The 27,665-nt window shown below is 52.8% G+C and overlaps 2 protein-coding genes and 1 pseudogene across 8 annotated transcripts in view; 2 read left to right on the forward strand and 1 right to left on the reverse strand.

The window, feature by feature from the left end:
* The window catches only part of CHD5 (chromodomain helicase DNA binding protein 5), a 70,753-nt gene extending 49,686 nt beyond the window's left edge, over positions 1–21,067 (forward strand). Inside the window, exons 32-42 of one of the 3 annotated variants that reach the window (XM_018060449.1) lie at positions 1,836–1,915; positions 2,151–2,283; positions 10,885–10,974; positions 11,586–11,723; positions 11,969–12,077; positions 13,879–14,011; positions 14,442–14,637; positions 16,214–16,377; positions 16,497–16,611; positions 16,712–16,765; positions 17,540–17,585. In XM_018060449.1, the coding sequence (XP_017915938.1) occupies positions 1,836–1,915; positions 2,151–2,283; positions 10,885–10,974; positions 11,586–11,723; positions 11,969–12,077; positions 13,879–14,011; positions 14,442–14,637; positions 16,214–16,377; positions 16,497–16,611; positions 16,712–16,719 (1,166 nt within the window). In that variant the 3' untranslated portion in view covers positions 16,720–16,765; positions 17,540–17,585. Of the gene's footprint in view, positions 1–1,835; positions 1,916–2,150; positions 2,284–10,884; positions 10,975–11,585; positions 11,724–11,968; positions 12,078–13,878; positions 14,012–14,441; positions 14,638–16,213; positions 16,378–16,496; positions 16,612–16,711 lie in introns of all 3 variants that reach the window. The other 2 variants (XM_018060450.1, XM_018060448.1) reach the window with 2 other exon arrangements.
* LOC108637779 lies at positions 4,265–6,610 on the forward strand (annotated as a pseudogene).
* KCNAB2 (potassium voltage-gated channel subfamily A regulatory beta subunit 2) overlaps positions 21,587–27,665 on the reverse strand; it is a 96,317-nt gene continuing 90,238 nt past the window's right edge. For all 5 annotated transcript variants that reach the window (XM_018060455.1, XM_018060452.1, XM_018060454.1 and 2 more), the window contains 3 exons: positions 26,856–26,976; positions 26,446–26,534; positions 21,587–24,422 (listed from right to left, as the gene is read on the reverse strand). In XM_018060455.1, the coding sequence (XP_017915944.1) occupies positions 24,333–24,422; positions 26,446–26,534; positions 26,856–26,976 (300 nt within the window). In that variant the 3' untranslated portion in view covers positions 21,587–24,332. The remainder of the gene's footprint in view (positions 24,423–26,445; positions 26,535–26,855; positions 26,977–27,665) is intronic.

A 27,665-nucleotide genomic window follows, 5' to 3' on the forward strand; every position in this document is an offset into this window, starting at 1 on the left:
ACCCAGGGATTGAACCTGCGTCTCTTGTGTCTCCTGCATGGGCAGGCAGGTTCTTTGCCACTAACGCCACCTGGGAAGCCAAAAGCCTTTAAAAGTGTATTAGCCAGTTGTTTCTAGCATATCTATGGGATTGTGCAACCATTGCCTCTGATTCCAGGATGTTTTCATTAACCCCCAAAGAAACACATACTCATTAGTAGTGACACCCCATTCCTTCTCCTCACGTCTTTCCCTGGCAACCACTGATCTCTCTGTCTCTATGGGTTTGCCTGTTGTGGACATTTCATGTAAATGAAATGCACTGTGTGGCCTTTTGCGCCCAGCTTTCACTAGCATGCAGTGTATTCCAGATTCATCCAGGTTTTAGGGTGTCAGCACTTCATTCCTTTTTGTAGCTGAATAATATTTGATTCCATTGTTTGGATCTACCACATTTTGTATATCTATTCATCAGGTGATGGATTTGGGGTTGGTTCTACCTTTGGCTATTGTGAATAATGTGGTGAGTAACATTGCTTTGAACTTTTGTGTTCAATTGGAAATAGATGTTTTCATTTCTCTTGGGTGTATAGGTAGGAATAGAATCACTGGGTTACCAGCTGGGTCATTGCTGGTATAACATTTTGAGGAACTACCAAACTTTTTCACAGTGACTGCACCGTTTTACATTCTACCAGCCGTGTATGAGGTTCCAATTTCTCCACCTCCCTGCCAGCACTTATCTAACTTTTGGCTTATAGCCACCTTAGTGAGTGTGAAGGGGGAGTCTCATTGTGCTGTTTTACTTATTTTTGGCTGTGCTAGGTCTTCATTGCTGCTTGGGTTCTTCTCTAGTTGCAACGTGCAGGCTTCTCACTGCAGTGGCTTCTCTTGTTGTGGAGCACGGGTTCTCAGGCTTCAGTAGTTGCATCACATGGACTCAGTAGTTGCAGCTCCTGGGCGCTAGAGCACAGGCTCAGTAGTTGTGGCACACAGGCTTAGCTGCTCCGAGGTACGTGGCATCTTCCCAGACCAGGGATCGAACCCACGTCTCCTGCATTGGCAGGCAGATTCTTTACCACTGAGTCACCGGGGAAGCCTGGTGGTTTTGATTTCCATCTCTGGTGGCTGAAGATGTTGAGAATCATTTCATGTGCTTCTGAGCTTTTTGTGCATCTTCTTTGGAGAAACGTCATTTCACATCCTTTGTCTTTCCTTAATGGGTTTTTTGTCTCTGAGTGTCTTTTTGATGATCTGTGTGTTTATCTGGGTAAAGGCCTGGGGCATCCTGCCTGTCCCTGGTGACAGGCGAGGCCCCGAGAGGCTCAGCGCCTCTGAGGACATCCTGCTCCTGGGCACAGGTGCCCTCTGGAGGTGCCTAGTTTTCTTCCTGGCGCTGTGCTTGTGGGCAGGTCCCTTAGCCCATGAGCTCTGTTTTCTCATCTGTGATGTGAAGTTTGGTAGTGATCACCTCCCAGGGCTCCTCAGAGCATGTGGGTCACTGGCCTTTTGCAGTGACTCAGCATGGAAGAGGCAGGTGGCCAGACAGCCAGCCTGAAAGCCAGGACCACAGCTGGGCTATGCTGGCTCTCAGTGGGGCCTCCACCCACCTCACCTACTGCTTCCAGACGAGAGGCCCCTGCAGCTTGTATTTCTGTCCTACTGGCCCCTGGCTTTGACCTCACTGGCCCAGGGTCCCCCACATTGCAGGCCTGTCCCGGGATCTTTGGCTCCCCTGGTTCACCTGTCCTTCTGCAGGTGCCTGGCCCAGGATCCTCTCTGACTCCCCATTTCTTGCCCTTCTCCCTCCTCCCACCCCAGCCCACCTGTCTCATCCTTCTCCCTTGTTCTTTCAGACAAAATGGAAGCCCCACTAGGCTACATGGATGAGAAGGAGGTGGGAGTGCAGAAGCCAAAGAAGCCCCCAGAAATCCAGGTAGAGAAGATGCCAGTGTCTGGGCCCCTGTGGGTGTGGGGTGGGGGCTGGGTCAGGTTTTGCCCTTGGCAGCTGTAAGCCAGGCCTCCCTCCTGGCTCCAAGTTTGAGCCCCTAGGACTGGAGCATAGTTGAGAGCAAGCACGGGGAACCAGAGAGTGGGTTCTAAGCCCAGGGCCCCTTCCCTGGCTCCTATTGAGGTCCAGGCCCTGTAGCTCCCGAGTCTCTCCTCCCTAGGCCCTGCCAACTGCCCTGGACAGAGTGGAGGGAGAGGACAAGCAGGAGAGCTCCGATGGCAAGGAGAGGGCCCGAGAGGAGCGACTGGAGGAGATGGAGAAGGCCCAGCCCTCCCCGGAGCAGCTGCCGAAAGGTGTGGGCTTCCGCCCTGATGGAGTGTCAGGCCTGTCTCTCCCTGGCTAGGTGGGGGCCATGCACTGCTGTGTCCTAGTGCCGTAGGGCCCAGGATGAGGCAAGAGCCAGGGGCTCAGTTCTCTGCATGTGGGCTATAACTTTTCCTACTGTACACTTTGGAGGTTATTGGGCTACATCTTATTGGTGATTTTAAAAAAAAAACATAAACATTATTAATTTGGCTATACCAGGTCTTAGTTGCAGCTTGTGGGATCTTTAGTTGAGGCATGCGAGCTCTAAGTTGTGGTATGTAGGATCTGTTCTCTGACCAGGGATTGAACCTAGGGCCCCTGCATTGGGAGCATGGAATCTTAGTCACTGGATCTCCAGGGAAATCCCTGTTAGTAAGTTCTGAATCAATCACATTGTGGTCTGAACACATGAGTCTGTATGATATTGTTGAAACCTTTTCTTGCTTCATGTGGTCAGATTTTGTAAATGCTCACGTGTACTTGAAAAGAATATCTATTCTTTTATTGCTGGGTGTAAGGTTCTAAATATGTGCACTAGATTAGGGGTCCCCAAACTCCAGGATCTAATGCCTCATGATCTGAGATGGAGCCTATATAATAATAATAGAAATAAAGTGAACAGTAAATGTAATGCTCTTGAATCATCCCCCAGGTCCGTGGAAAAACTTGTCTTGCATGAAACTGGTCCCTGGTGCCAAAAAGACTGGGGACCGCTGCATTAGATCGTTGTATTGTTCAGATTTTTTATATCCTTACTCATTTTTGGTTTGCTTTGATCAGTCAAGTCTGAGAGGCTTATGTTAAAATCTCTGTGATTGTGGGTTAGTCTCTGTTCTCCTAAAGCCAGATTTTGTTTTAGTTTGGGATTGGGTTGTTAGGTGCATATTGGTTCAGGTTTTTTCCAATTTTCTGGTGAAATGTTTTATTTATTATGTAATAACCTTCTTATTCCTCTTGATTCTTTTTGCTTTAAGGTTTATTTAGGCTTAAATGGATTGAGCTTACTTTGGGGCTTTCCTGGTGGCTTAGGTGGTAAAGAATCTGTCTGCCATGCAGGAGACCCAGGTTTGATCCCTGGGTCGGGAAAGATCCCCTGGAGAAGGGAATGGCTACCCACTCCAGTGTTCTTGCCTGGAGAATCCCATGGACAGAGGAGCCTGGCGGGCTACTGTCTACAGGGTTGCAAAGAGTTGGACATGATTGAGCAACTAACGTTCTTGTTTTCTTTCACTGAGCATAGTGTTTTCAAGGCTCATTTGTGTTGTAGCATGTATTGGAACTTCATTCCTTTTTGTTGAATATATTCCACCCTGTGGATACACCACGTTTTATTTTTCCATTCATCAGTTGATGGGTTTGGGGGTTATTTCTGCCTTTTGGCTATTATGAATAATGCTGCTGTGAACATCCATGTATAGGTATTTGTGTGGATAGGCTTCAGTCCTCCTGGGTGTATACCTAGGAGTGGAATTGTTGGATCGCTTGGTAATTTGCCTGTTTGGAGGACCTGCCAGATTGCTTGCTGCAGTGGCTGTACCACTCTTCATTCCCACCCACAGTGCATAGGGTTCATTTCCCCATATCTTTGTCAACACTTGTTATTATCTCTCTTTTGGATTTTAGCCATCCTAGTGGGTGAAAAGTCATAGCTCAAGTGGTTTTGATTTGTATTTCCCTTGTGTGTAAAGATACTGAGTATCTTTTCAAATGTCATGGGCCATTTTTATATCTTTGTTGGAGATATATCTTTTCAGATCCATTGTCCATTTTTCAATTGGGTTATTTATCTTTTTGTTTCGAGTTATAAGCGTTCTTTATAATACATGTTCCATATCAGATACGTGATTTGCAGGTATTTTCTTACATTTCTTAACTTTTATTTGTATAATTGAGTTTTAGGTATACCTTTTGTAAATAATATATAGTGGGACTTGTTTTAAATCTAATCAGCTTCTCGCCGGGGCCCGAGTCCTTGCCGACGTCACAGACCCGCTCTCGCGCCGCTGGCCCGGGGCGCCCTGAGACTCGCGATGCCCGGAGCTCCGCTGCCGGGTTCGAGTCGCATCCGTTTCCGGATCCGAGGCCATCCCGATCCGACCTTCCGGCCTGCGGTCTCTTCACGGGGTCCCGCCCCGACCCACGCTGTGTCAGGTCCCCACTCGCAACGTGCGCTCTCGCCCTCTGTGCCTCTCGGAGCCGCCCGGGACTCCGCGCCCTCCCGCGGCTCCGGGAATCCGCAGACCCGCGTCTTCTCCAGAAGCGGCCCGGCCCCGCCGCTGGCTCCCCTCCGCGGTCACCGCCTCACACACCTGTCCCGGGGAGATGTTGGTGCTCATGGATTTGTAAAGAATTTGCTTGTCTGCAGATGCCGAGTGTTTCTCCTCTTTGGGGTCTGCCTAATTTCCTGATTTTATCTTGATTGGGGCCCACTTAATCAGATACTGTCCTTTGGATTAAAACACTGATAAGATTATCAACAGCATTAAAAGAGAAGTCATCAAAATGATGCATTTTATGGAAAGAGAAAGATGCTCTGAACTCTGGAATGTTGTGGCAGTGTCCTCACTCTGCTTCCTGTTGCTTGGACTGTGTGTAAGTGAAAACCCAGAAGACAGTTGGCAGCTGAACTAGTTACAATGGAATCTCAGGAATCAGTGACCTTCGAAGATGTAGCTGTGGACTTCACCCAGGAAGAGTGGGCCCTCCTGGACACCTCCCAGAGAAAGCTGTTCAGAGATGTGATGCTGGAGAACATCAGTCATCTGGCCTCAGTTGATAGAGAAGACGATCTGAAAAAACAGAAAATGTCATCTATGCAGCATACCTGCAAGAAGGACGCCCCTCTACGTCGTGCAGTGCAGAGGTCTCACACTCAAGAGGATCCTTTGGAATGCAACAATTTCAGAGAAAAATTTACTGAAATCTTACCATTGACTCAGTATGTAATACCTCAAGTGGGAAAGAAACCCTTTATTAGCCAAGATGTTGGAAAAGCCATCAGTTACTTGCCATCCTTTAATATACAGAAGCAGATTTGTTCTAGAAGTAAATCATATGAATGTCATCAAAGACGGATTACCTTTATTCAAGGTTCTGCCCATAGACAACACAATAATACTCAGACTGGAGAGAAAACATTTGAATGTCATGTATGTAGGAAAGCCTTCGGTAAAAGTTCTAACCTTAGACGACATGAGATGATTCACACTGGAGTGAAACCACATAGATGTCATCTTTGTGGAAAATCCTTCACTCATTGTTCTGACCTTAGAAAACATGAAAGAATTCACACTGGAGAGAAATTATATGGATGTCATCTGTGTGGCAAAGCCTTCAGTAAAAGTTATAATCTTAGGCGACATGAGGTGATTCACACCAGAGAGAAACCAAATGAATGTCATCTGTGTGGGAAAGCCTTTGTTCATTGTTCTGACCTTAAACAACACGAGAGAACTCACTTTGGGGAGAAACCATATGGATGCCACCTGTGTGGGAAGACTTTCAGTAAAGCTTCTTACCTTAGACAGCATGAGAGGACTCACAACGGAGAGAAGCCATATGGGTGTCACCTGTGTGGGAAGGCCTTCACTCACTGTTCTCACCTTAGAAAACATGAGAGGACTCACACTGGAGAGAAGCCGTATGAGTGCCATCTGTGTGGAAAAGCCTTCACTGAGTCTTCTGTCCTTAGACGACATGAGAGGACTCACACTGGAGAGAAGCCATACGAATGTCACCTGTGTTGGAAAGCCTTCACTGATTCTTCTGTCCTTAAGCGGCATGAAAGAACTCACACTGGAGAGAAGCCATATGAATGTCACCTATGTGGGAAAACCTTCAATCACTCCTCTGTCCTTAGACGACATGAAAGAACTCACACGGGTGAGAAACCGTATGAATGCAATATATGTGGTAAAGCCTTCAATAGGAGTTATAACTTTAGATTGCATAAGAGAATTCACACTGGAGAGAAACCATATAAATGTTACCTATGTGGAAAAGCCTTCAGTAAATATTTTAACCTCAGACAACACGAGAGAACTCATGCTGTAAAGGTAATAAATGAAGATTCACCACCCATACCTTCAAAGTATAAACACTCTTGAGGACTCACACAATGAAGAAATACTGTGTTTATTTTCAATGTATAAGAGTCATTATGCATCCTTATTAATTGACTAAAGTTAGTTCACAGTAGACAGAATCCATGTGCATGTCACCTGTGTAACAAAGCCTTTAGCAGTGGACTCATGGGAGAACAAACTGAATGGAATGAATGTGGAGGGAGCTTCATCCTCAGCTGTGACTGTGAAACAGATGAATCACATTTCAGAGAAATTCCAATAGTATACCTGTAATTAGCGTAGAAATACCTTCGGTTATAAGTTATCCTTCAAATAAGTAAACCACAGAGGAGAGAAACTAGACCTGTAACCACTGTGCACTTGTTTACCGTAGCACCACTCTTGGCACGCATCTGAAGATTCACTGTCAGGTAACTGCTAGTGGAAACAAACTAGGACATGAAAAAGAGGGAAGGCATTTGGAGTGTCCCCTTCTGGAATGCCTGACACACACTAATTCATGTGATGACAAAAGGGCTGCCCTCCTAGTGATGCATGAAACACCCAGAAAGCAGGGAGAGCAGAAGCAGCCATGGTCCCCGATCTTGCCCATACTGCCCTGTCAACAGCCATGAATCCACAGAGCCCCAGCTGGGAGTGGGACCCAGGAGTCCCAGCCCCTCCCATACACAAACAGAAGGCTCAGAGAGGGGAAGGTGGAGCTTCCTTCTGCCAGGGTAACAAGAAGGCCTGGGCCTTGGTGCCCGTTTGAACATGTTAGTGCCTGTGTTTCACAGGTGGCAAAACAACACAGATGTTTGTAATTAATTTATCCCATGTTTTTCTGGGGCACAGATACGGACTCAAAGGGATGGAAAACATACTCCACATAAATGGAAATCATAAGAACAGAGGTAGCCATGTTTACATCAGACAGGGACTAATTCAAAACTGAGTTCATCAAGAGGATATTTTATTTTATTGTATAAAAACTATAAGATGAATCAGTGCATGTGTTCATGTATGTATGTGTGTGTACACAATAAAACTACAGAATATAAAAAAAAATAAATCTAATCACAGAATCTCTGTGTTTTAGTCAGCAATTTACGCTCTTTAGATTTGTTGTAATAGCTAGGTATCTGGATGAATTTCTGTTCTTATTTTGTGCTTTCTATCACCCTTGCCTTTTCTTTTTTTTTCTCCTAGCATCTTTTGGATTGATCAGAATTTCTCTTCCCCCCTTTCTTCTCAACTCCTTTGGAAAGTTTGCAGTCACTTCTATTTTGTACTCTTAAATTTTTAATATGTTGCCTCCTAAATATTATAAGGACTATAGGCAACTTTAGCTCTGACCCACTCCCTCTTATCTCCCATGTGCTATTACTTATTTCTAAACTATAATCCTTATTTAGATCTTCCCACCCTCTTAACAATTTTGTGTTTTCTAGTATGTTCATTGTTGCTTTGTTCAATGTCCTTCTTCCCAAAATATACCCTTCAATGGTGCTTTCAACAAATTTCTGTGGACGCAAATTTCTCTCATTGTATGTTATTTTTCCTTTATATCTTATTGTATTTTTCTTGGATAATAGTTAGCAAAATTCAAGGTGGGTTAGGAGTTTTCCCTCAGCACTTTGAAGATGCTATTTCTTTTGTATTCTGACTTCCATTGTGCTGAGAAGGTTGCTCTCAGGGTAATTGCTGCTCCTTTGTAGGAAACTTGCCTTTCCTATCTTTCCTAACATGGTAAGACCATTTTTAAGACTTTCTCTTAGTCTTTGGTCTTGAACAGTTTCACTGCAATGAAATTTTTATTTCTCCTGCTTGTGATAAATCCTGGCTGTGATTCTTAAAGTTGAGTATTGTGTCTTCTATTGATTATGGGCAAATTCTCAGTCATTCCCTCCTTGAGTGTTATCTTTCCTCCCATTATGTTTATTTTCTTCTGGAATTCCTTTTACTCATTTATTCTTTCATTATCCAACAAATATGTTTTGAACACCCACTGTGTGTTGGGAGCTGTCCCAGGCACTGGGGACACAGACAGTGAACCAAAGCCAAAGCCTTTGCATAGAATTTGTATCCTACTGGGGGACCCAGGTGATCAGCAGTAGACACAAGTAGCTCTTGTTTACAAAAGCCTCCAAATTCAACAAAGAAAAGAAGCAGGTACAAGATTTGTTTCTCTGCAAGGCTTTTTGAATCACCCTCAGATCTAGCTTCAGTTCTTACTTTCTTCATACAGCTGTTTTTAACCTATTTGTACTATTTTCTATGGTTGCGCAGTGAATTATTACAAATTTAGCAGCATGAAATAACACCCATGTGTTAGCTCATGGTTGCATGGGTCAAAAGTCTGTGGCGGTGTGACTGGATTCTCCGCCAAGGGACTTGCAAGATCGAAGTCAAGGCATTGACTGCACTGAGTTCTCATCTGGAGGCTTGGGGGAAAATCTCCTTCCGGGTCATTCTTGTTGGCTAACTTCAGCTCCTTGGGGTTAGAGGACTGAAGCCTTTTTCCCATGCTGGCTCTCAGCGGGGGGCCATTCTCAGCATCTAGAAACTGCCTGTGTTTCTTGCCATGGGGCACTTGCTGTCTTCAAGCCAACAGTGGTACACCAATCCCCACCATGCTTCAGATCTCTGATGTCCTTTTCTGTGACCATTCAGAGAAAACCCTGCTTTTAAGGGGCTGGTGTGATGAGGTCATGCCCACCTGGATAATCTCTGTCTTTTAAGATCACCTGTGCCTTGTCACATGACTTGCTCAGGAAAGTAGAATCCATCACGTTCACAGTTCTAAGGATTATGTACAAGGCTTGTACTCCAGGGCCAGGAAGTCTGGGAGGACACTTAAAAAATATGCAGTAAAATGTCTAACATACTAGCGATTGTGTATTTCATTTCTAGAGTTTTTAATCTAGCTTTTTCTACTTCCTTTGTTTTGACTTGTCTTTTCCTATGTATTCTCTTCCTTCTCTGTCTGGCTGATGGATATTTTCTTTTTTTTTTTTTAAAAAAAAAACAATTCTTATTTACTTATTTTATGGTTGCACTGGGTCTTTGTTGCTGCACATGGCGTTTCTTGTAGCAAGTGGGGGGTTCTCTTCATTGTGGTGTGTGGGTTTCCCATTGCACTGGCTTCCCTTGCTGCAGAGTACAGGCTCTAGGGCTCGAAGGTTCTAGTAGTTGTGGCTTGCAGGCTCTAGAACATGGGTTCAGTAGTTGTGGCCCATGGGCTTTAGTTGCTCTGCAGTGTGTGGATTCTTCCCAGACCAGGGATCAAACCTGTGTCTCCTGCATTGCCAGGTGGATTCTTATCCACTGTACCACCAGGGAAGTCTGGGTATTGTTTTCCGAGTTTCATTCAGGTGCATCTTCATCAGGGATTGTTTTATCCTTGAGAACCCATGTCACTTGGGTAGCAGGAATGTCCCCCTTTCTGTTTCCAGAACTCTGGGGCCTCGTGGCCTGACTAGTGGCCTGGCTGGTGTGGGGCCAGTCTTATGGCACAATTCAGATTCCACAGCCTGCACACCTGTGTGTTGGGTTTGGCTCCTCACTGGAGACTTTCTGACCCTGGACTCCACATGGGAGCCATTCTTTCACAACTTGGCCATGAGCTGGTGGATGACACTTTTCCTCCTTTGCAGAGGCATAGTGGTTGAAGAGTGTCAGTTTCTTGATTTAATTCCAGTTCTCTGCATGTTTGCGGCCTCGCCCTTCCTGTTCAGTGCTGAGACACAGCTGGAGTCCCGCAGGCCTCTTTCTGGTGTCCACTCACCCCCAACCCAGGACCCCAGTGCATGCTTCTTGAGCTGTTAGTTTCCCTTCATTTATAGAAAGTGAAAGTGTTAGGCGCTCAGTCGTGCCTGACTCTCTGCAACCCTATGGACTGTAGTCCGCTCTGCAACCCTATGGACTGTAGTCCGCCAGGCTCCTCTGTCCATGGAATTCTCTAGTAAGAATACTGGAGTGGGTTGCCTTTTCCTCTTCCAGGGGATCTTCCCAACCCAGGGATTGAACCTGGGTCTCCTGCATTGCAGGTAGATTCTTTACCTTCTGAGCCACCCAGGAAGTTCCGTCTTCATTTATGGCACCTGATAATTTCCTTTAGTTGTGTGAGTGCACTTATGTGTTTTTTTTTTTTTTTTTTTTTTGTAATGTGATAGGTTTTGCCTGACATTTCTGGGTGTCTGTAAGAGGTGCTTTGTGTTGATGAAGGCCTGATGTGTTGCCAGAACTTTGAGTCCTCTGGTCGTCTCTACAGTAGAGAGGATCTGGGGACTGTGCCTTGAGAGAAGTTTAGGAGAGACTGCTGCTGAGATGGGTGGGTGGAATGAGGCCCTGTCCCCACCTGCCTCCCCAGTGGATCCTCCCAGATGCTGCCTGTTGGACTTCTGAGTAAGATGCTAGAGTAGATTCTGTGAGTGGCTACAACACTGTTGGGAAGCCACCAGGCCAGAGTCCCCGCTGCCCTCTGGACCCCTTCCCGCTCTCTGAACACCCTTTATCTTGCAGAAGAAGTGCTTCCTGAGAAGGAGAAGGTTCTGGACAAGCTGGAACTGAGCTTGATTCACAGCAGGGGCGACAGCAGCGACTTCAGGCCAGGTCGGGGGCTCTGGACTTTGCTCTGTCCCATGTCCCCTTGGTCTCTTGAAGGAGCCACGAGGAGCCTCCTGAGCCTCCTCTTGGCCCCAGGCCCTGATTAGAGTTGCTGCGTGCAAGGCCTGGACTTGCTGGCCCTCAGGGGACAGACCCTCTACCTCCTATCTCCTGACCCCTCCTGTGGCCCCGGCCATCACTAAGAGGAAGGAGAGCTGGTTACAGAGTTTGGCCTGGAGCTTTGGGGTTCGGCTGGCAGCCTGTGTCCTTCTAAGTGTTGGAATGTTCTGGAATAGTTACCCCCAGATCAGAGCCCTGAGGCAGCATTGCTGTGTTTCAACATAAGCTACATTTTCACAGTCTCCCCCGCCCCGCCCCATTTTCCCAGGTGGTCCTGACTTGGTCGTGGAGGGGCACCCAGGCCCAGAGCAGCCCTCCCTGCTCAGGGCAGAGAGAGGGGCCTGCTGATTAAAACCCTTGGGGGCAGTGAGTCCCTTGCGGGTGGGGAGGTGTGTTTCCCGCTTGCCTTGGGGTCTCCAGTGCTTGGTGGAGTAAGCCCTCCCCCGGGCACTGTCTTTGGGGTAGACGGGAGTGAGCATGGGTCTGTCCTCCCCCAGATGACACCAAAGCTGAGGAGAAGGAGCCTGTTGAGACCCAGCAAAATGGTGACAAAGAGGAAGATGAAGAGGGGAAGAAGGAGGACAAGATTGGGAAGTTCAAGTTTATGTTCAACATTGCAGATGGGGGATTCACAGGTATTGGGGGTGAGGCCATGGGCTTGAGAGCTACAGGCTTCCTGACCGTGGGTCCCGGGAGTCTGGGTGGATGGTTGTTTGATACTAATGTGTGAATGGTTGACAAAGTCCATGGTATAACCTTTCCTAGTAGCACTGGAACACTGAAGTGCTCGGGGTGGGGGTGGTGAGGGAGAGGCTTACCCAGGCCCACCCCTATGCGGGACGGGGGCACCTCATCCTGCTTCCCTCGGGTGGCTTCCCAGAGCTGCACACACTGTGGCAGAATGAGGAGCGTGCCGCCGTGTCCTCGGGGAAAATCTACGACATCTGGCACCGGCGCCACGACTACTGGCTGCTGGCGGGCATTGTCACGTATCCTTGGCCACACCAGCGGGGCAGGGCTCCGGTGTGTCCCTCTGTGGGCTTCAGGGAGGGGTGTGGGGCTGGTGGGGGGAGGAGTCTGGGCTGGTGCTCCTGACCAGGTACCAAGGACCCCTTCCTGGTGGTGGTGATGATGACAGTGACTGTGATCATAAAGGTAGCTTGTCCCTTTATACTCAGTACTCACTCCATCTTCACAGCAGCCTTCCCAAAGGGTTGCTACTCTGATCCCCATTATATGGAGGAGGCAGTGGGTGTTCAGAGAGGCCAAGTGACTTGCTCAGGGACACACAGCCCTTCCATCTGACTCTACCATGAATGCTCCTAATTCCTACCTGATCCAGACCTTACCTCCTATCAGTGATGACACCTGAAGGGGTACTTCACCATTTAGGAGGGCTTTTATTCATTTGTTCATTCTTCAATTCCATCTTTACTGATGATCTACCATGTGCCAAGCATGGAGTATGCAGCCATGAATGAAACAGCCCCAAATCTCTGTCTAGCCAGAGCTCATATCCAACTAGGGGTAGACAGTGAAAAATATAAATTAGCAAAGTGTGGGACACAGTGAACATGAAAAGGTGGGGATGAAGCAAAGGGAGCTTTGGGGGTGGGGGTTGTGACTAATGTGAGGTCAGAGAAGGTGATATTTGAGTGCAGACCTTCCAGAGACAAGGAGAGGGACACACAACTACCTGGGGAGAGCCCCCCAGCAAAGCTGGCGTTGATGACAGTCTCGAGTGAGACTAGGCATTATAATGAGAGGTGGAAAGTTGTAGGTCAGGAGTCAGCAGATCTTTCCTGGGAGGGACCCAGGAGTGGACATTTCGAACTTCACAGAGGACTCCTCCACTCTGCCAGGGTAGCAAAAGTAACCACAATACGTAAACCAACAAGCATGGCCATGTTCCAATAAAACTTTATTTACAAAACCAGGCTGTGGGCTGGATTTGGCCTGCAGGCCACAGTTTACTGAGGTTACATTGCTTGGAGCTGGAACTTTACTGGTGGTTCAGTGACTTAAGATTCTGTGCTCCCAGTTCAGGGGATGGGAGTTCAATCCCTGGTCAGGGAACCAGATCCCACATGCTGCAACCAAGACCCAGTGCAACTAAATAAATAAATAACACACACAGAGTTAAAAACCAAAAAAAGATGCTTAGAGCCAGCTTGCCTGGGTTCAGATCCTGACTCGGCCCCTCTCTAGCTGTGGGCCCTTGGCAAGAAAACTTCGCGGTGTTTCTTTGTTCCCTCTGGCTCCAGGGGAGGCCCCTTCCTTGCCTGCCCCTGGCTCCTTGGTGCTCCTTGGCTCACAGCTGCATCATTCATCTCTGCCTCTGTTGTCACAGGGCCTTCTTCCCTGGGTATCTCTTTGTCTGTGTCCAAATTTCCTCCTCTTTTGAGGACCTCAGTCACTGGATTGGTGCCCACTCCAGCCCAGGATGACCCTTTCTTAATTTAATTAATTGATTTGATTAATTTGCAAATGCCCTGTTTCCAGCTAGGGTCACAGCACAGGTGCTGGGGGTTAGGACTCGGCTGTCTCCACCCTCTGGATTTGGGGGATGAAGAAGTTCATCCGGTGAAGCCTCAGGCCCTGCCTGGGCCCCTGGGGGCCCCTGTCGGTGTCCGCTGATTGTCAGGTCACTGTCACCCACATGATCCTCTTGCAGCCAAGGTTAATGCCTGTCTGGAAAGCGCAGAGCCAAGATGCCAAACCCTGGGCTGGTTCCCCGCCACTCCCTCCCTCCACCCTGTGGCCAGGTTTGCCTTAACGGCCCCCACCTAGGCATGGCTATGCCCGCTGGCAGGACATCCAGAACGACCCGAGATACATGATCCTCAACGAGCCCTTCAAGTCTGAGATCCACAAGGGCAACTACCTGGAGATGAAGAACAAGTTCCTGGCCCGCAGGTTCAAGGTCAGTCCTTGGCAGGGGCCAGAGGTTGAAGGTTAGGGGGCCACAAGAGGGTGGGTTATGAGAAGGCCTGGGGCAAAGAAACGAGCAAGCATTTCTTATACCCCGCCCGAATATCCGGGTGTGGGCCAGACCATCCATGAAAGGGAATCATTGAGTCAGTCAACCAACAGGTGCTGGCTCCTTGCTCTGAAGCCAGACCCCGCTAGGCAAGCGTCCCTGCTCTGGGTAATGGGTGCAGAGGATCCAGCTTGAGGAGGGCTCTGAGGGGTGGCCAAGAGAATGGACAGCAGCTGGGTGGAGAGGGGCTGTCCTCCTTCCTTCCTTTCTTTCAGAGCCCTGGCCGGTGGGAGTGGGTGCTGTTGGGGAGGCAACCAGGCCAGCACTCAGTCCCTCCCCTCACCCTGACCCCCCCTCACCGCACCCCCATCAGCTGCTGGAGCAGGCACTGGTCATTGAGGAACAGCTCCGGAGGGCCGCATACCTCAACATGACCCAGGACCCCAACCATCCTGCCATGGCCCTCAACGCCCGCCTGGCCGAGGTGGAGTGCCTTGCCGAGAGCCACCAGCACCTGTCCAAGGAGTCTCTCGCGGGAAACAAGCCTGCCAATGCTGTCCTGCACAAGGGTGAGTGAGCCCGTTCCCTGGAGATGGGCCCACAGCTTGCGTCTGCCCAGTGGCTCCTTGGCAGTAGGTGGGGGTGTGGGGCTTGGGACCTCAGCCCCGAGAGCACAGCCTCCAAGCCAGATGGGACAGACTGTCACCCAGCCTCTGCTCTTACCTGCGGGAAAAGTGAGGCCCTTGCTTTTCTGGCTTTTTTCTGTAGGTCAGCGCTGTGTAGGCCCTGGGTGGGGGGGTAGGTGATATAGCAGAATATTAAGCTGTACAGGCTTGTTTATTGAGCCCAGACAATATGCTTTATTTCTATTTTTTAACTTATTTTAGTGAAAGAGATAAGGACCCTTTAAATTTTTTTAGTTTTTATTGACATATAATTGATTTATTATGTTTTGTTACTTTCTGCTGTACAGCAGAGTGAATCAGTTATACATATAGATCCGACTCATTGGAAAAAATCCTGATGCTGGGAAAGATTGAGGGCAGGAGGTAAAGGGGGTGACAGAGGATGAGATGATTAGATGGCATCACCAACTCAATGAACATGAGACTGAGCAAACTCTGGGAGATATTGAAGGACAGGGGAGCTTGAGCATGCTGTAGTCCATGAGGTCACAAAGAGTCAGACACAACTGAACGACTGAACAACTCTTAGATTCTTTTCCTTAAAGGTCATTACAGAGTATTGAGCAGAGTTCCCTGTGCTGTATAGGAGGTCCTTATTGGTTATCTTTTTTTTTTTTGAATATTTATTTGGCCGTGTCAGGTCTTAGTTGCGGCATGCAGGATCTTTGTTATGGACTCTGGTTGTGGTGTGTGGCCTCAGAGTTGTGGTGGGAAAGCTTAGTTGCTCTTTGGCATGTGGGGTCTTAGCTACCTGATCAAGGATTGAACCCACATCCCTTGCCTTGCAAGGTGGATTCTTAACCACTGGACCACCAGGGAAATCCTTATTTTATATATAGTACTGATATATGTCAATCCCAGTCTCCCAATTTATGTCAGTATCTTTAAACACATTGTCCCTTTACTCTTTGTAATATTTTTAAGTGGTGAGGTTTCTTATCTCATTTTAAAGTTGGGGACATTGATGCTTAGGGAGGTGAAGTAATTGCCCAAGGTCTCCTGGGATTCAGACCTTTGACCCTCGTCGTCCTAAGCCTGAGAAAGTGCCCAGGCTGGTTAGGGGGAGAGTGAGCCAAGCTCACCGTGAGGGCCCTGGACTCTGTGGCCCTGGCTGTTTGGGAGAAGTTTCTCCAGGCGGCTCTGCTCCTGGGCTTGGCCAGGGCTGCAGACCTCCCTGGGCGCCAGGAGGCTGGCCGAGGGCCCGGAGGGAAGCCCAGTGTTGGGTCAGAGCTCCCGGCTCTCATCTCTGCAGCCCTCGGGGCCCCTGGAGAAGCTGTTTGGAAAACCGGACTCATCCAGCGGGCAGGTCTCTAACGTGTTGGCTGGGAGGGCTGAGTTGGGGGCGCCCCCTGGCGTCCGCTGCGTGGCGTGCAAATCACACGGTAACACAGCCTTGTTATTAAGCACCGGCCTGGGCGTCCGCGTCCCAGCTCCTTCCCCTCCCTGCCTCCCTCCCCAGTCCTGAACCAGCTGGAGGAGCTGCTGAGCGACATGAAGGCGGACGTGACACGCCTCCCCTCCATGCTGTCCCGCATCCCCCCGGTGGCCGCCCGCCTCCAGATGTCGGAGCGCAGCATCCTGAGCCGCCTGACCAACCGAGCCGGCGACCCCACCATCCAGCAGGTCAGGCTCTGCGCGCGCCCTGGGCCCCAGCCCCCCACGCACGCACGTCCTGGGCGCCCTGGGGCGGGGCTCGGGCCTGTGCGGGACTTGGACCTTTAAACCTGAGTCCTTGCCTCCAGGGCGCTTTCGGCTCCTCCCAGATGTACAACAACAACTTTGGGCCCAACTTCCGGGGCCCTGGACCGGGAGGGATTGTCAACTACAACCAGATGCCCCTGGGGCCCTATGTGACCGGTAGGTGCCCGTCTGCTCCCTGGCGGCATGTGCAGGGGCGCCCGCGGGCCCCGCCCGCGTTCGCCGCCCCAGCGAGCCTAGCTTCCCTCTCTCTGCACAGATATCTAGCCGGCCCCGAGACCTCGCTCTGGTGCAGCGCTCCTTTCCAGCGGAGGTGAGGCCTCTCCAGGGGCTCCGCGGTCCCTCTCCCCTCCATGGCTGCACCAGTCAGTCTCCGCTCCCTGCGCTTATCCGCAGCCCTGAGTCTGGGGTCCTCTGCTGCCTCTTGGGGCTTAAGGGGTCTTGCCCTTCCCCTCTGGGGACCATCTTGGGGCCGGTGTGTCTTTCCAGGCTTCCAGACACTCCCCTGGGAGGCTGGAAGGTGGGACATGGGCAGGTACACGTGGGGATGCTCCATTGTGTACACGGGTGTGTCTGTGTGCACATATGCAGGGTGCGTGCATGTCCATGGTAGTGAGTCAGGGACCATTGCCTCCAGCCTGGAACCCTTTTCTGCCTGCACTTTCCTGCTGGCTGGTGGGCGCCCTGGGACATCACTCCCTATCCCCTGGCCACCCCACCTTGTGCCCAGGACCAGGAGGGTGGCTCAGGGTGTGTGTGAGTCAGTGTCACTGGCTGGGAGATGGTTTTATTCATGAGAAGCCACCAGTCCACTCTGGCCTCCTCCACCTGGTGGGCAGCCCCTGCTAAGCTGTCTGTCCTGGTAGAACCACTGCTTCAGGGTAGAGGCCCTGGGGTGGGGGTGGTTTCCAGACGGGCCCTCCCTGGGGTCCCCGCTTCCTATACTCCAGGTGTGGGAGGTTTGGGCTAGGAACCCCTCTGGTCGTAGTTGGCTGTGACAGGTGGCAGTGGTGGCTCCAGGGTGTTGGTGAACCCCCAATGGGGACGTGAGCACCCAGCTCTGTGACCCATGACCCACCTCTTGCAGCCACACCTGCCGGGCCCCCTGCCTGACCCCCACAGGAGAGAAAAGCTGCCGCCTTTCTAGAGCCAGGCCACCCAAGGACAGAAGGGGAAACTGAGTCATGCCATCACTGGGGACAAGACCCAGCCAGAAGTGCCACCTGCTCTTAATCCCAGTGTCCCCCACACCACCTTGGCCGGCTCTGCCAGGATGACTTCCTAGAAGAGATTTCATTTCTTTGTACATCTTTTTGCACTTTCCTATTGAAGACTTGAACAAATTTGTCATGATAAAAGTTGAGTGACGTGTGGAGGAGTCTGACCTGCAGCACTTAGGCCTCTCTCTGTGGATGGGCTCTGGACCCGAGGGAAGCTCCCGGGAGCCCAGCGGCCGCCTTGGACTTGGCCCGGTTGAGGAGGACGCGGTGCCCGCCCTGGATGCGCTCTGTGTGCCCCTCTCCCCCGTCCTGTCTGCACCGTGTGACTGCCCGTACTCTGACCCTGGCCCAGCGGGGTCCCCCAGTGCCAGGTGGGTCAGAACTGGGGAGCTGCCTGGCCTGCAGGTAGAGACCTGGCTGGCATCCAGGCCAGGCCAGGCTGCATCCTGCAAGGCTGGAGACCACAGGTAATGTGTTCTCTCCGTGGGGGAGAGGGCTCCGTCGGCACGTATCTGACCCTGGCCCAGCCTGTCTCACAGGCCCCCTGGACTCTGTCGTCACCCGTGGAGGGTCTGTGGCCCCTGCCCTGGGTCACGGCATGTGCTCTCCAGAGAGAAGAGATGGCAGGTGTCAGCCTGGGGGCTGCTGGGGCCTTGGTCTCAGGCAGCTGCAGGAAGGGGCTTACTCTCCCTCCCCGGGTGTGGATGCTGTCCCAGCAGTGCTGAGAGTGGCCCCGGAGACCCTGGTCCTGCCCTGTGCCCTGGGAGGCCCTTCACACCCACTCCCCATGTTGTCTTCTGGTGGCTGACATGGAGAAACCAGGCCAGCCGCCTGGAGCCTCGACTTATCCCTCCCCTGTCCCTGGAGAGGCCTTGATCCCAGCACTTGCCCCCTGGGGCAGGCCTGTGACGGCCCTCACTGTGTTCTTCAAAGGTCTGGGGAAAGCTTGGAGACAGGGGACTGGATCCATTGGCCTCTCCAGTCTTCCCAACTGGAGCGTCCCCAGCCTCCTGCCCTGTTTGCTGCCAGGAGCGGCCTGCTGGAATCCCGATCGCCTTCCACCCAGCTGGTGGTGCCCTCTGATGGCTCCAGTTCAGAGGAGCAGAGGGATGGGCCAGGACCTGGGTCTGTCCGTGTCTGATGTTCCCTCTGGCCTAGCCTCAGCCTGGAAGGGATTTCTGAGCCTTGACCAGGGAGCCTTGACCTTCCTGGAGTGGAGCCCTGGTGCAGAATCCTGTCCAAGTGAGAGACAGGGTGGGCCTGGTCGGGGGGCACCATGGGAGGGCTCTGTTCAGCTCCCTGGCCAGGACTAGGGCCAGGATTTGGGGGTGTCTTGGGGACATGGGGCCATTGGCTAACCCTCCCAGAGCCCTCATCTATAATGGCTCTCCCCGAACCCCTAGAGGACCGGACCCGAAGGCCCTGTTTATCTCCAGGCTGACTGACCCTGGCATTGTTGGTGAAGGAATGGGAGGTGGCCTAAAAGTGGTACACGGGTGTACGTGTGGCAGGACATGTGTGGCAGCAGGTGACCTCGCCCTCCAGGAAGGGTTGGGTCACTCCTGCCCACTGTGGTTTTTCCAGTGCCACGTGGGCCTGTATGTTCCTTGCAAAGGCTCTGGCTCAGGCCATGGGCTGGGTGACCGCCACAAACCCCCCACCCAGGGCCCCGTGACTGTGTCCTCCCAGGCAGGTGGTCAGTCCTGCGGCTGGGCTTGTGGGGAACACGGTGGACAGGTCCTGAGTGTCAGGGGGCACCTGGTGGAGGACAGGGGTCTGCGTCCCCACTGCCCAACTCCAAGAGCGGGTGGTCCTTTCTCCACCAGCCCTTGCTTCCCGCCCTCCCTCCGTCTCTTCCCTAGGCCTCTGCCCTTTTCCCCTACCAGCTGGACCAGGCACCAGGGATCGGCCCAGCCACCCGCACTGCCTGGTCCAGGAAGGGCTCAGCTCTCCAAGACCAGCACCTGGGAGGCCTGGGAGGGCGACTGCAGTCGGCTGGGGAGTGGGTTTCTGGTTTTGGAGAGGAAAAAGGATTTCTAGAGAATGTTTTTTCTTGGTTTATCAGTTATCTCCCTCCCAGAGTTGTAGTGGATTGTGGGGAGCGGGGCATCCGTGCTCTTGGACATCTTCAGGCTGGTTTTGTTTTAGCTGTTGGCACAATGGGAGTTGTTGTGCAAGCGGAAGCCCCAAAGTGCCAGCCCCATTTTTGTCCCCAGCCACTTTATTATTTAGACCAGTGCTGAGTAGACTTTCTGTTGAACCATCTTTGGGCAGAGTCTCGGAGAGCATTGTCTCCTGGGCTCCCTGGTGACCACGGGAGTTTGGGTTGGACTGTGTCTGGGGGTCCCCTCGCACACGCCCACCACGGAAACACAACCTGAGACTCCCCCTGTGCTCGGAGACCCTCCCTGCAAGCCGCCTTCAGAACCTCCTTTGTTTTCTGCAAGTGATGACCGTGGGCCCATCCTGCTGGTATTCATGACTGGTGCAGGCACCTGCCCTCCTGCTGGTTAGGGGTCCCTTCCCAGGGTCCTCTGGGGGATCCCTTGCCCAGGTTGGGGGCTGACCGAGTCTCACCCCATGGACACTTGCAGCCTTTGCTCCCAGTTATTGGGTCCCAGGGATGTTGAGGGCCTGAGGGGGTCGTGTAGAGGGTGGGCTTGGGAACCTCCAGAGTGGGGTGGCAGGAAGGAGCTTGGGTGGGAGGCGGGGGCTGAGGTTTTGGCCTGGCCACAACCCAGTGTCCCCACTTTGCACCTGCAGCTGTCCTCTGCTGATGACCCGTCTCTGTTGAGGAAGCCGCCCCCCCCCCCCCCCAACCCCGATTTTATATTTCTGGAAGTTTACAGGTTGTGGTGCATCAGCCCAAAGTCATTGGCTTGTGTTTTGGGATTTTTTTCTTAGTTTTCAGATTTTTTTTAAACAAAGTATTTTTTTAGGTGCGATAACCCAGAAAGGGCCCGTTGGGTGTGTGTGTGTCCTGAACCCCTGATACCGAGGTGGGAGTCCGAGCCTCCTATGCTCCTCTGGGCCTGAGCATGAGGGGGAGGGTCCCACCTGCACTGGCCCCCTCCTCAGGCATCAGTGCGTGGGGGGATGAGAGAGCAGAACCCCACCCAGGCCGGCATCTGGCCCTGCTGAGAAGCGCCTGCCCCTTCCCCAGCACAAGCCCAGGCTGGTGAAGGGGCTGGGCGCTGGGGTGAGTCGAGGGGGCGGGTCCCAGCCAGGAGCTGGAGCTGGAGGCTGAGCCCCTGTGTGTGGTGACCTATCAGTCCTCGGGAGGACGTGTGGGAGGCTTGACAAGGACTGTACCCGACACCGTCCCCTTCACTTTGTACTCTGTGTGTATGTCTTGGTTTTCCGTGTTTTAATAAATCCTCTGGGAAAGGATTGAATCAGAGTGTTCTCCTAGCTTCTCACTGATCTAGGATGGGGGTGGGGAAGTTTGTTGGGGGGAGGGGGTGTCACCTGAAGCTACCTCCCACTTGAGAAGACACGGCCCCATGAAGCTGGGGGGCTTGCTGGGATGGGGGGCACCCGAGAAGGGGTGTTCAGGGGTGGTGCTGGCCCCTCCCCCTGCACCCTGAAATCGCATTACTCAGGAACACTGAGCCCCCCAGAGGGCCTCCCTGGACCCTGGCCTCTCTGTCCCTGGGGGCCCAGCAGCCTGCCACCAACCTGTGATGGCAAGAGAGACGGTGTTGGTGAGGCGGGCAGGCAGGGCATTCCCACCCCCGGTCACCTGGGACAGATTTGGGTTCTCGGTCCCCAGTCTTCTCCCCCAAGGGCCCATGTCTCCCAACCTCCCCTTGGCTCCAGGCTCAGGATTTGGGCTGCTGGCCTTTAAAGATACCTCCTCCCACTGCCCTCGACCCAGCCCTGACCCTGAATATCCTGCAAAGGAGAGGAGTGGAGAGGAGCAGACCCTGATGGGCTTGGGTTTTATTTTGTCATTCCATAAATACGGCGCTGTGTCTTCGCTGAGTGTCATTGGAAGCGCGAGGCGTACGATGTCTGCCTGTGGGGGGGTGATGCAGTTAGCTGAGGAGCCACAGTCATTAAAAAAAAAGGAGGAGAGAAACAGCACATTATTTACACTGCCAGAGAGAATAGGAGACAGGGTAAACCCCTCTGTCGTTCTTGGGACCTCAAACTTGCTGTAGATTTGGGATGAAAAATGGTAGGGGCTGCATGTGTCCTCAGCAAGGAAGACTGGTCCCGCTCCCACGCAGACTGGGCCTTCTTCCCTGGTGGGGAACTCCCAAGGTGGACCCCTGGGGGCAAACTCTGCTTCCAGGGGAGGGTGAGAGGCTGGCTGGCAGGTGGCTGGGGACCATGGGGGGCTTCTCCTCAACAGGGTAGGGTGAGGATGGCTGGCCTCAAACCCATGCCAAAGCCCAGGCTTCCCCTCCAGGGTCTGCCTTGGCCAAGTTCTTCGTCTCCAGGCTCTCCCTGCCCTTGAGCCCCACTCCATCCCTTCCTCACTCCAGCCACCTCCCACTAAGTCGGGGGACCCTTCCTCAGGAAGTGGAGCCCCATCCTTCCACCCCACTTGCAGGGGGCTGATGCAGAACTAGGCTGCAGACAGCACCCCCGGGCCTGGAACAGGCTTGGGACTTGGTGCTGGGCATCTCGGCCTTGGAAGTGCGTGGCCCTGAGAGCCGATGTCTCCCACTGGGCTTGTCCTTCCCAGATGTAAAGCTCATGGGGTGGGGGCGGCAGGCCCAAACGTGGGCCTAACTGCAAGCCCAGGTCCCTCTTCCACTGGTGGGTGGGCAGGGTGGCAGCACTGTGGAGGGGGCCCAGCCAGACTCTCCAGGGAGGGGCAGGTGACCTGGCTCCTGAGCATGGCCAGCTGTTGGGACACTTGGGCTCTGCCTGGTGGACTACAGCGTCTTGTCCTCAGAGCTAGGCCCCCCACCCATGTGATGGTGGCGATTCTGTTGGGACAGGTTTGTCCCCTCCTCAAGCTCATTAGGGTGAAACGTGTAGGAGACTTGGTGAAGAAGACCCCCAGGGGCATAGTCTACAGGAGGGAGAAGGTTCTAGACTCCAGGGTCAGCACAAAGGTTTGCAGTGGAGGAAGTTGTTCTTTCCCCACTTTGTGGCTTTCCTAAAGTCAGTTTCCTAGGCCTCAGCTCTGCCAGGACTGCACAGTAGGCCTTTTGGAATAATGGCAGGGAGGTCCATGTCTGCCCAGGGGTGAGTGTGAGAATGTAGGGGGTGCCCAGGGTAGGAGTCACCCAGGCCCATACACAGAGGGCCAGTGCATTCACAGAGCCTGGCTCGGGTCCCCTGCACAGCCAGCAAAAGCTGGGGTGACGCTCAGGACCATGGGGGCTGGGCCTTCTGGCTGAGGGCCCCTCCCCTCCTCTATCCCTGTAGCCCCAGGCTTGGCTGTAAAGGGGCCGACCCTTCTGAAGGTCCTGCCTTCTGTCCCTGTCCCCAGCCTGTTCCAGGCTGGGGTGTGGGGTGTGGGAAGGAATGATGAACCCCCGACATCCCTCCCTCTTCAGAGGCTGTGTGAGGGTGTCCTGGGGGTAGAACTGCTGCCTAGCTGCCCTGGCAACAAGCTCTGACCACCCCACCTGACCTGGTCTGAGCCCTTGCTGGGGACACTGCTCCAGGGAGAGGCTACGGGGGTCTTCTCCTGGACTGTGGGGGTTGCTGCCCAGGCCCTGGGCATGAAGCACAGAACACCCCAGGGACCTTCCCTCACTGAAGGGTCCCAGAATGTCCTCTCTGCAGACCCCAAGGCCACCACCCTGAGCAGAGCAGAGGCTGGCCACCCCATGTGTGGTCAGCAGCCACAGTCCAGCTAAGCAAGCATGACCTTGGGGCCTTCCAGGGCAAGGACAAAGGGGCAATGGACTGGGCACCAGGTGGGGAGGGACCTGGGCTGGAGTCTGGGCACTGGGGCTCATCAGTTGTGTACTAGGAGGAAGTCAGTGGAGCGATGAGCTTGAAGTCAGACCCCTGACTTCCTGTGGGTTCCCCCCGGAGCAATCGAACCCCCTTGGATCCTTGCCTCTGCCAGCAAGGGTAGGGGTGGGGGTCAGAGGACAGCTCGGAAGGCCCCTCGGAGACCCAGTGGGGCAGGTGGTGTGGAGAAGGGGGTGTAGGAGAATCTGATGTCAGGCCCAGTGACAGTACCTGGAGCCCTTGGCAAGAGGGGGGATGAGGGAGACCCCAGTGGGAGGCCCACCCCAACCAGGGCCCAGCCGAGGGGCCACAGAAGAGCCAGACCTGGCTTCCTCTTCCCCTCCCCAGTACCAGGCGGGCTTCTTGGCAGAGGAGAGGCCAGCTCTGCCTGCTCCCAGGCCCCAGTGGGTCTCAGCCCGGCCTGGACTTGAGTTTCTGAGATGGGGCGTGGCTGGGAGAAACGTCGTTTCTTGGTGGAAGATGAGCAGAGGCGCAGGCTTGGGCGGGACGGCTCGAATGCCTTTGAATTGATGCCAACCCTCTGGCATGAATGTGATGTTAGTCCTGTGAAGCAGCAGGTGCTGCGTGGCAGCGACTTTTGAGATCTTCTCCTGATGACATGTTGGTGCGTTGTTTTGTTTTTGATGCAAACCACACTCTTGGCTTCAAAATAGCTTAAGCGAGCAAACAGAGGCTAGGAGGGAGATGAAACTGTCCAGGCAAATGGATGGGGGCTTCTTAGGATCTGTAGTCCTTTTTGCTGTAGGGTTTATTGCCCAAAATACTATCGATCTCATGGATGATGGAAGACGACAGTTTTGGAAGGACCTGTGTGAAAGATGGGAGCTAGTCAGAATCAACCTGCAGACGAGGTGATGTGTAATGGAGCAGGACCTTATGGGGCCTTCCTGGTACAGACCCCACCCCTCCCATGTCCTCCATACCTGCCTCTTGTCTGTAGAAAGACTTTAACCAAATAATAAATTCAACTGGAGAAGTGAGAAAATGCAAAAACAAAGAAAAGCAGTGAAACAAGACAAAATAATAATAGTGTAGCCATTAAGCAAAGTCAGGGACCTTTTAGTTCCTCCTCAAGGGCTGTAGACTGTATTTTGAACCATGTACTTTGAGCTCTTCTGTCGATACTGAAACTCCCATCACGTGGAAGAAGTTAACATCATTACCAGACTCTAGCCATGACATGAACTGCTCCATCATGCACAATTCTGAGAACCAGCCTCAGGGAATGGGAACAAACTGACCCTAGAACTGAAGATGGTGTGTATGTGTGTGTGAGTCGCTCAGTCATGTTCAACTCTTTGCGATCCCATGGACTGTGGGTCAGGGGATCAGGAAGATCCCCTGGAGAAGGAAATGGCTACCCACTCCAGTATTCTTGCCTGGAGAATCCCATGGACAGAACTAAAGATTAATTGTGCTTAAAACAAGATGACCCTGATCAATTCATGTTGATGTATGGCAGAAAGTAACAATATTGAAAAGCAATTATCCTCCAATTAAAAAAAAAAGATGACCCTGATCAGATGATCGCATGATCAATTTCAAGATGACTGTTGGAGCTGACTGCTGTTCTGCTTGTAGCCACTCCTCAACCTGTGTACCCCTGAAACTCCCCTTTGAAATCTCTTGCTCCCTGATTAACAAGGGGAAATCTGTTTGGGGACAGGAGTCCACCTTCTCCCCGGGACTGCTGGCTTCCTCAATAAAGATGTCTTTCCTTTTACCCAACACTTATCTCTCAGTATTGGATTCTTGAATGATGAGCAGTCAAACCTCACTTCGGTAACAGGGAGACATTCTTCCAGCTGTCCGCTGGCCCTGGCCTGTCCCACCCTCATTGCATGCAGCTTGTGGAGCAGAGGGGGCCTTGCTGCTTCTGTATTCCAGGTTTGGGCAGCTCTGTCCCTTGAATGGATGGATGGTGGCGGCATAAGATGCAGATTTCAGGACCATAACATCTGATAATCCACACCCCCAAACTGCTTTTTCCAGCCCTCCTGACAGCAACAACCCCCCTTCCAGGTGACAAACCCAGTGGTTTGTCCCCAGGATCTGGCGCACTGTCCCACACCCTTACATCCAGTCTTCAGCCAGTCCTGTCGGTCTACCTTCCAGAAATCCAGGACCCAACCAGCTGTCCATCTGTACCAAGGCCATCCCTCACCCCCAGACAGTCGTCAGTTCCCAGTGATCTCTGCTCCCCTTTCTGTTCCTCAACTCTTTCCTCCACTCATCAGCCAGAGAGTGAGAGGCAGCCTTTTAAAATCTAAGTCAGACTGCTCCTCCTCTGCGCCCATCTCACTCAACCATTGCAGAAGTCCTTAGAGGGCATGCGATGCCCGGGGGACCTTTCCCTGCCCTTCTGCTCTGGGCCTCTGGCCTTACTGCTGTCCTGGGCTTGTGCCTACCTTGCACCTTCGTGTCAGCCTGGATTGTATGTGCACTGCCCACTCCTCATCCTTCAAGCCTTTGCTCACAAGTCACTCTATCAACAAGGCTACCCTGTAGCCCCCTTTAACTTGTGTCCATGGCTCCCCCCTTCCATGCCCCTACTGGATACCCCTGACCTTGCTCTAGGTTTCCTTTTCCAGAGTGCTTATCACCCTCCGACACACATCCTAATCTTACTCCTTGCATTTTCTATTTTTTTTAATCCAGATAAAAAGCCAGCCCTTCAAGAGCAAGGCTTTTATTGGTTCACTGCTGTAGCCCAGGTGCCTTGAACAGTGCCTGGTATGTAGTAGGTGCTCAATAAGTACGTGCTGGACAGATGCCTGGCTGAGACCCTGAACTCTGTCCAGGGCCCGCAAGGCTGGCAGGTGCCACTCACCTGTATTGCTCCAATGTTCTCCATCAGCTGGTCTGCGCTGGAAGCACCCAGGAGCACGGAGCTGACCCCTTCGTTCCTCAGGCACCAGGCTGGGGGTGGGCAGCAAGAGCAGAGGTGAGGAAGGCACCCCCACCCAGGGCCCTCCCTGGTTCTACCCTACCCATGATGGGGCCCAGAGACCCAGCCTCTCGGGCATAGGACGGAGGGTATCCCAGGAGGGCCCTGACAAGCCAGGGGCTCAGCAGTGCTGGCACCAGCTGCCCCCAGTGGAGAGATGGCCCAAGTGCTCAGGGACCCCCTCATCCCCTCCCCATGAATATGGGAGCCTATTACCCATGGCTGGCTGATGAAAGGCGGTGGCCCAGGCACTCAGGGACTCTTGGTCCCCCCCTGCGCCCCAGCCCTCTTACCGATGGCCAGCTGGGGGAGTGTGCAGCCCAGGCGCTCAGCGATGGCCTGCAGTTCCTTCAGCTTGGCCTGCTGGCGCCGGCCCTCCTCACTCAGGATCTTGTCCTTCAGCCACTGGTAGCCCTGGTTGTGGGATGTGGGGAGAGCACAGCCCATGCGTGAGGGCAGGTCACCTGGGCCACTGCATGCATGACACAAACGACGACCTGTGCCAGGGCGGCACCCCGACCCTGATGCTGTGGTCCAGACCCAGGCAGGTGGAAGGATGGGAACCACTGCATTTGAAGGCTGCGGGAAGCTGACGCTGGGCCCATGAGCTTGGACAAGGAGGTGGGCAAACCGACCTTCCCTTCTTCTGGGAGGCTGGGTGGCCCAGGAGGTGTGCCCACAGCAAGGTCAGGGAACCCTCTGGGAGGCTTCTGTGGTTTGGGGAGAAATGGGGGAGGCAGGCCATCCTGATCCCTAGGGCTGGGGGGCTCCAGTGTTCGCTCTGTCCTGGCCTGGTCAGGCCTTTCTCTGCCTGCTCCTTGTCCCCCAAACCCTTCAGTCTGGGACCCTCTGAGTCCCCCCTCTGAGGTGTATGTGTTGGGTGTTCACTTGTCCCAGGGGCACCTCTGAGGGATACTGAAGAAATTACGCAGCCCTCCACCCAGAGGTTCAGTGATGGGCCAGAAAGAGTGTAGGCGTGTCTATACCGGAGGAGGCACCTAAAACGGAAACACGTAGTTCCCCGGGTTGTGAGTGTTGAACTTGGAGCGAGGGCATGGGGGCGGGGGAGTGAGGGGCTTCTTCAGCTGGCGGATGTCCCACAG

Source organism: Capra hircus, chromosome 16 (assembly GCF_001704415.2).
Source record: "Capra hircus breed San Clemente chromosome 16, ASM170441v1, whole genome shotgun sequence".
NCBI lineage: Eukaryota > Metazoa > Chordata > Mammalia > Artiodactyla > Bovidae > Capra > Capra hircus.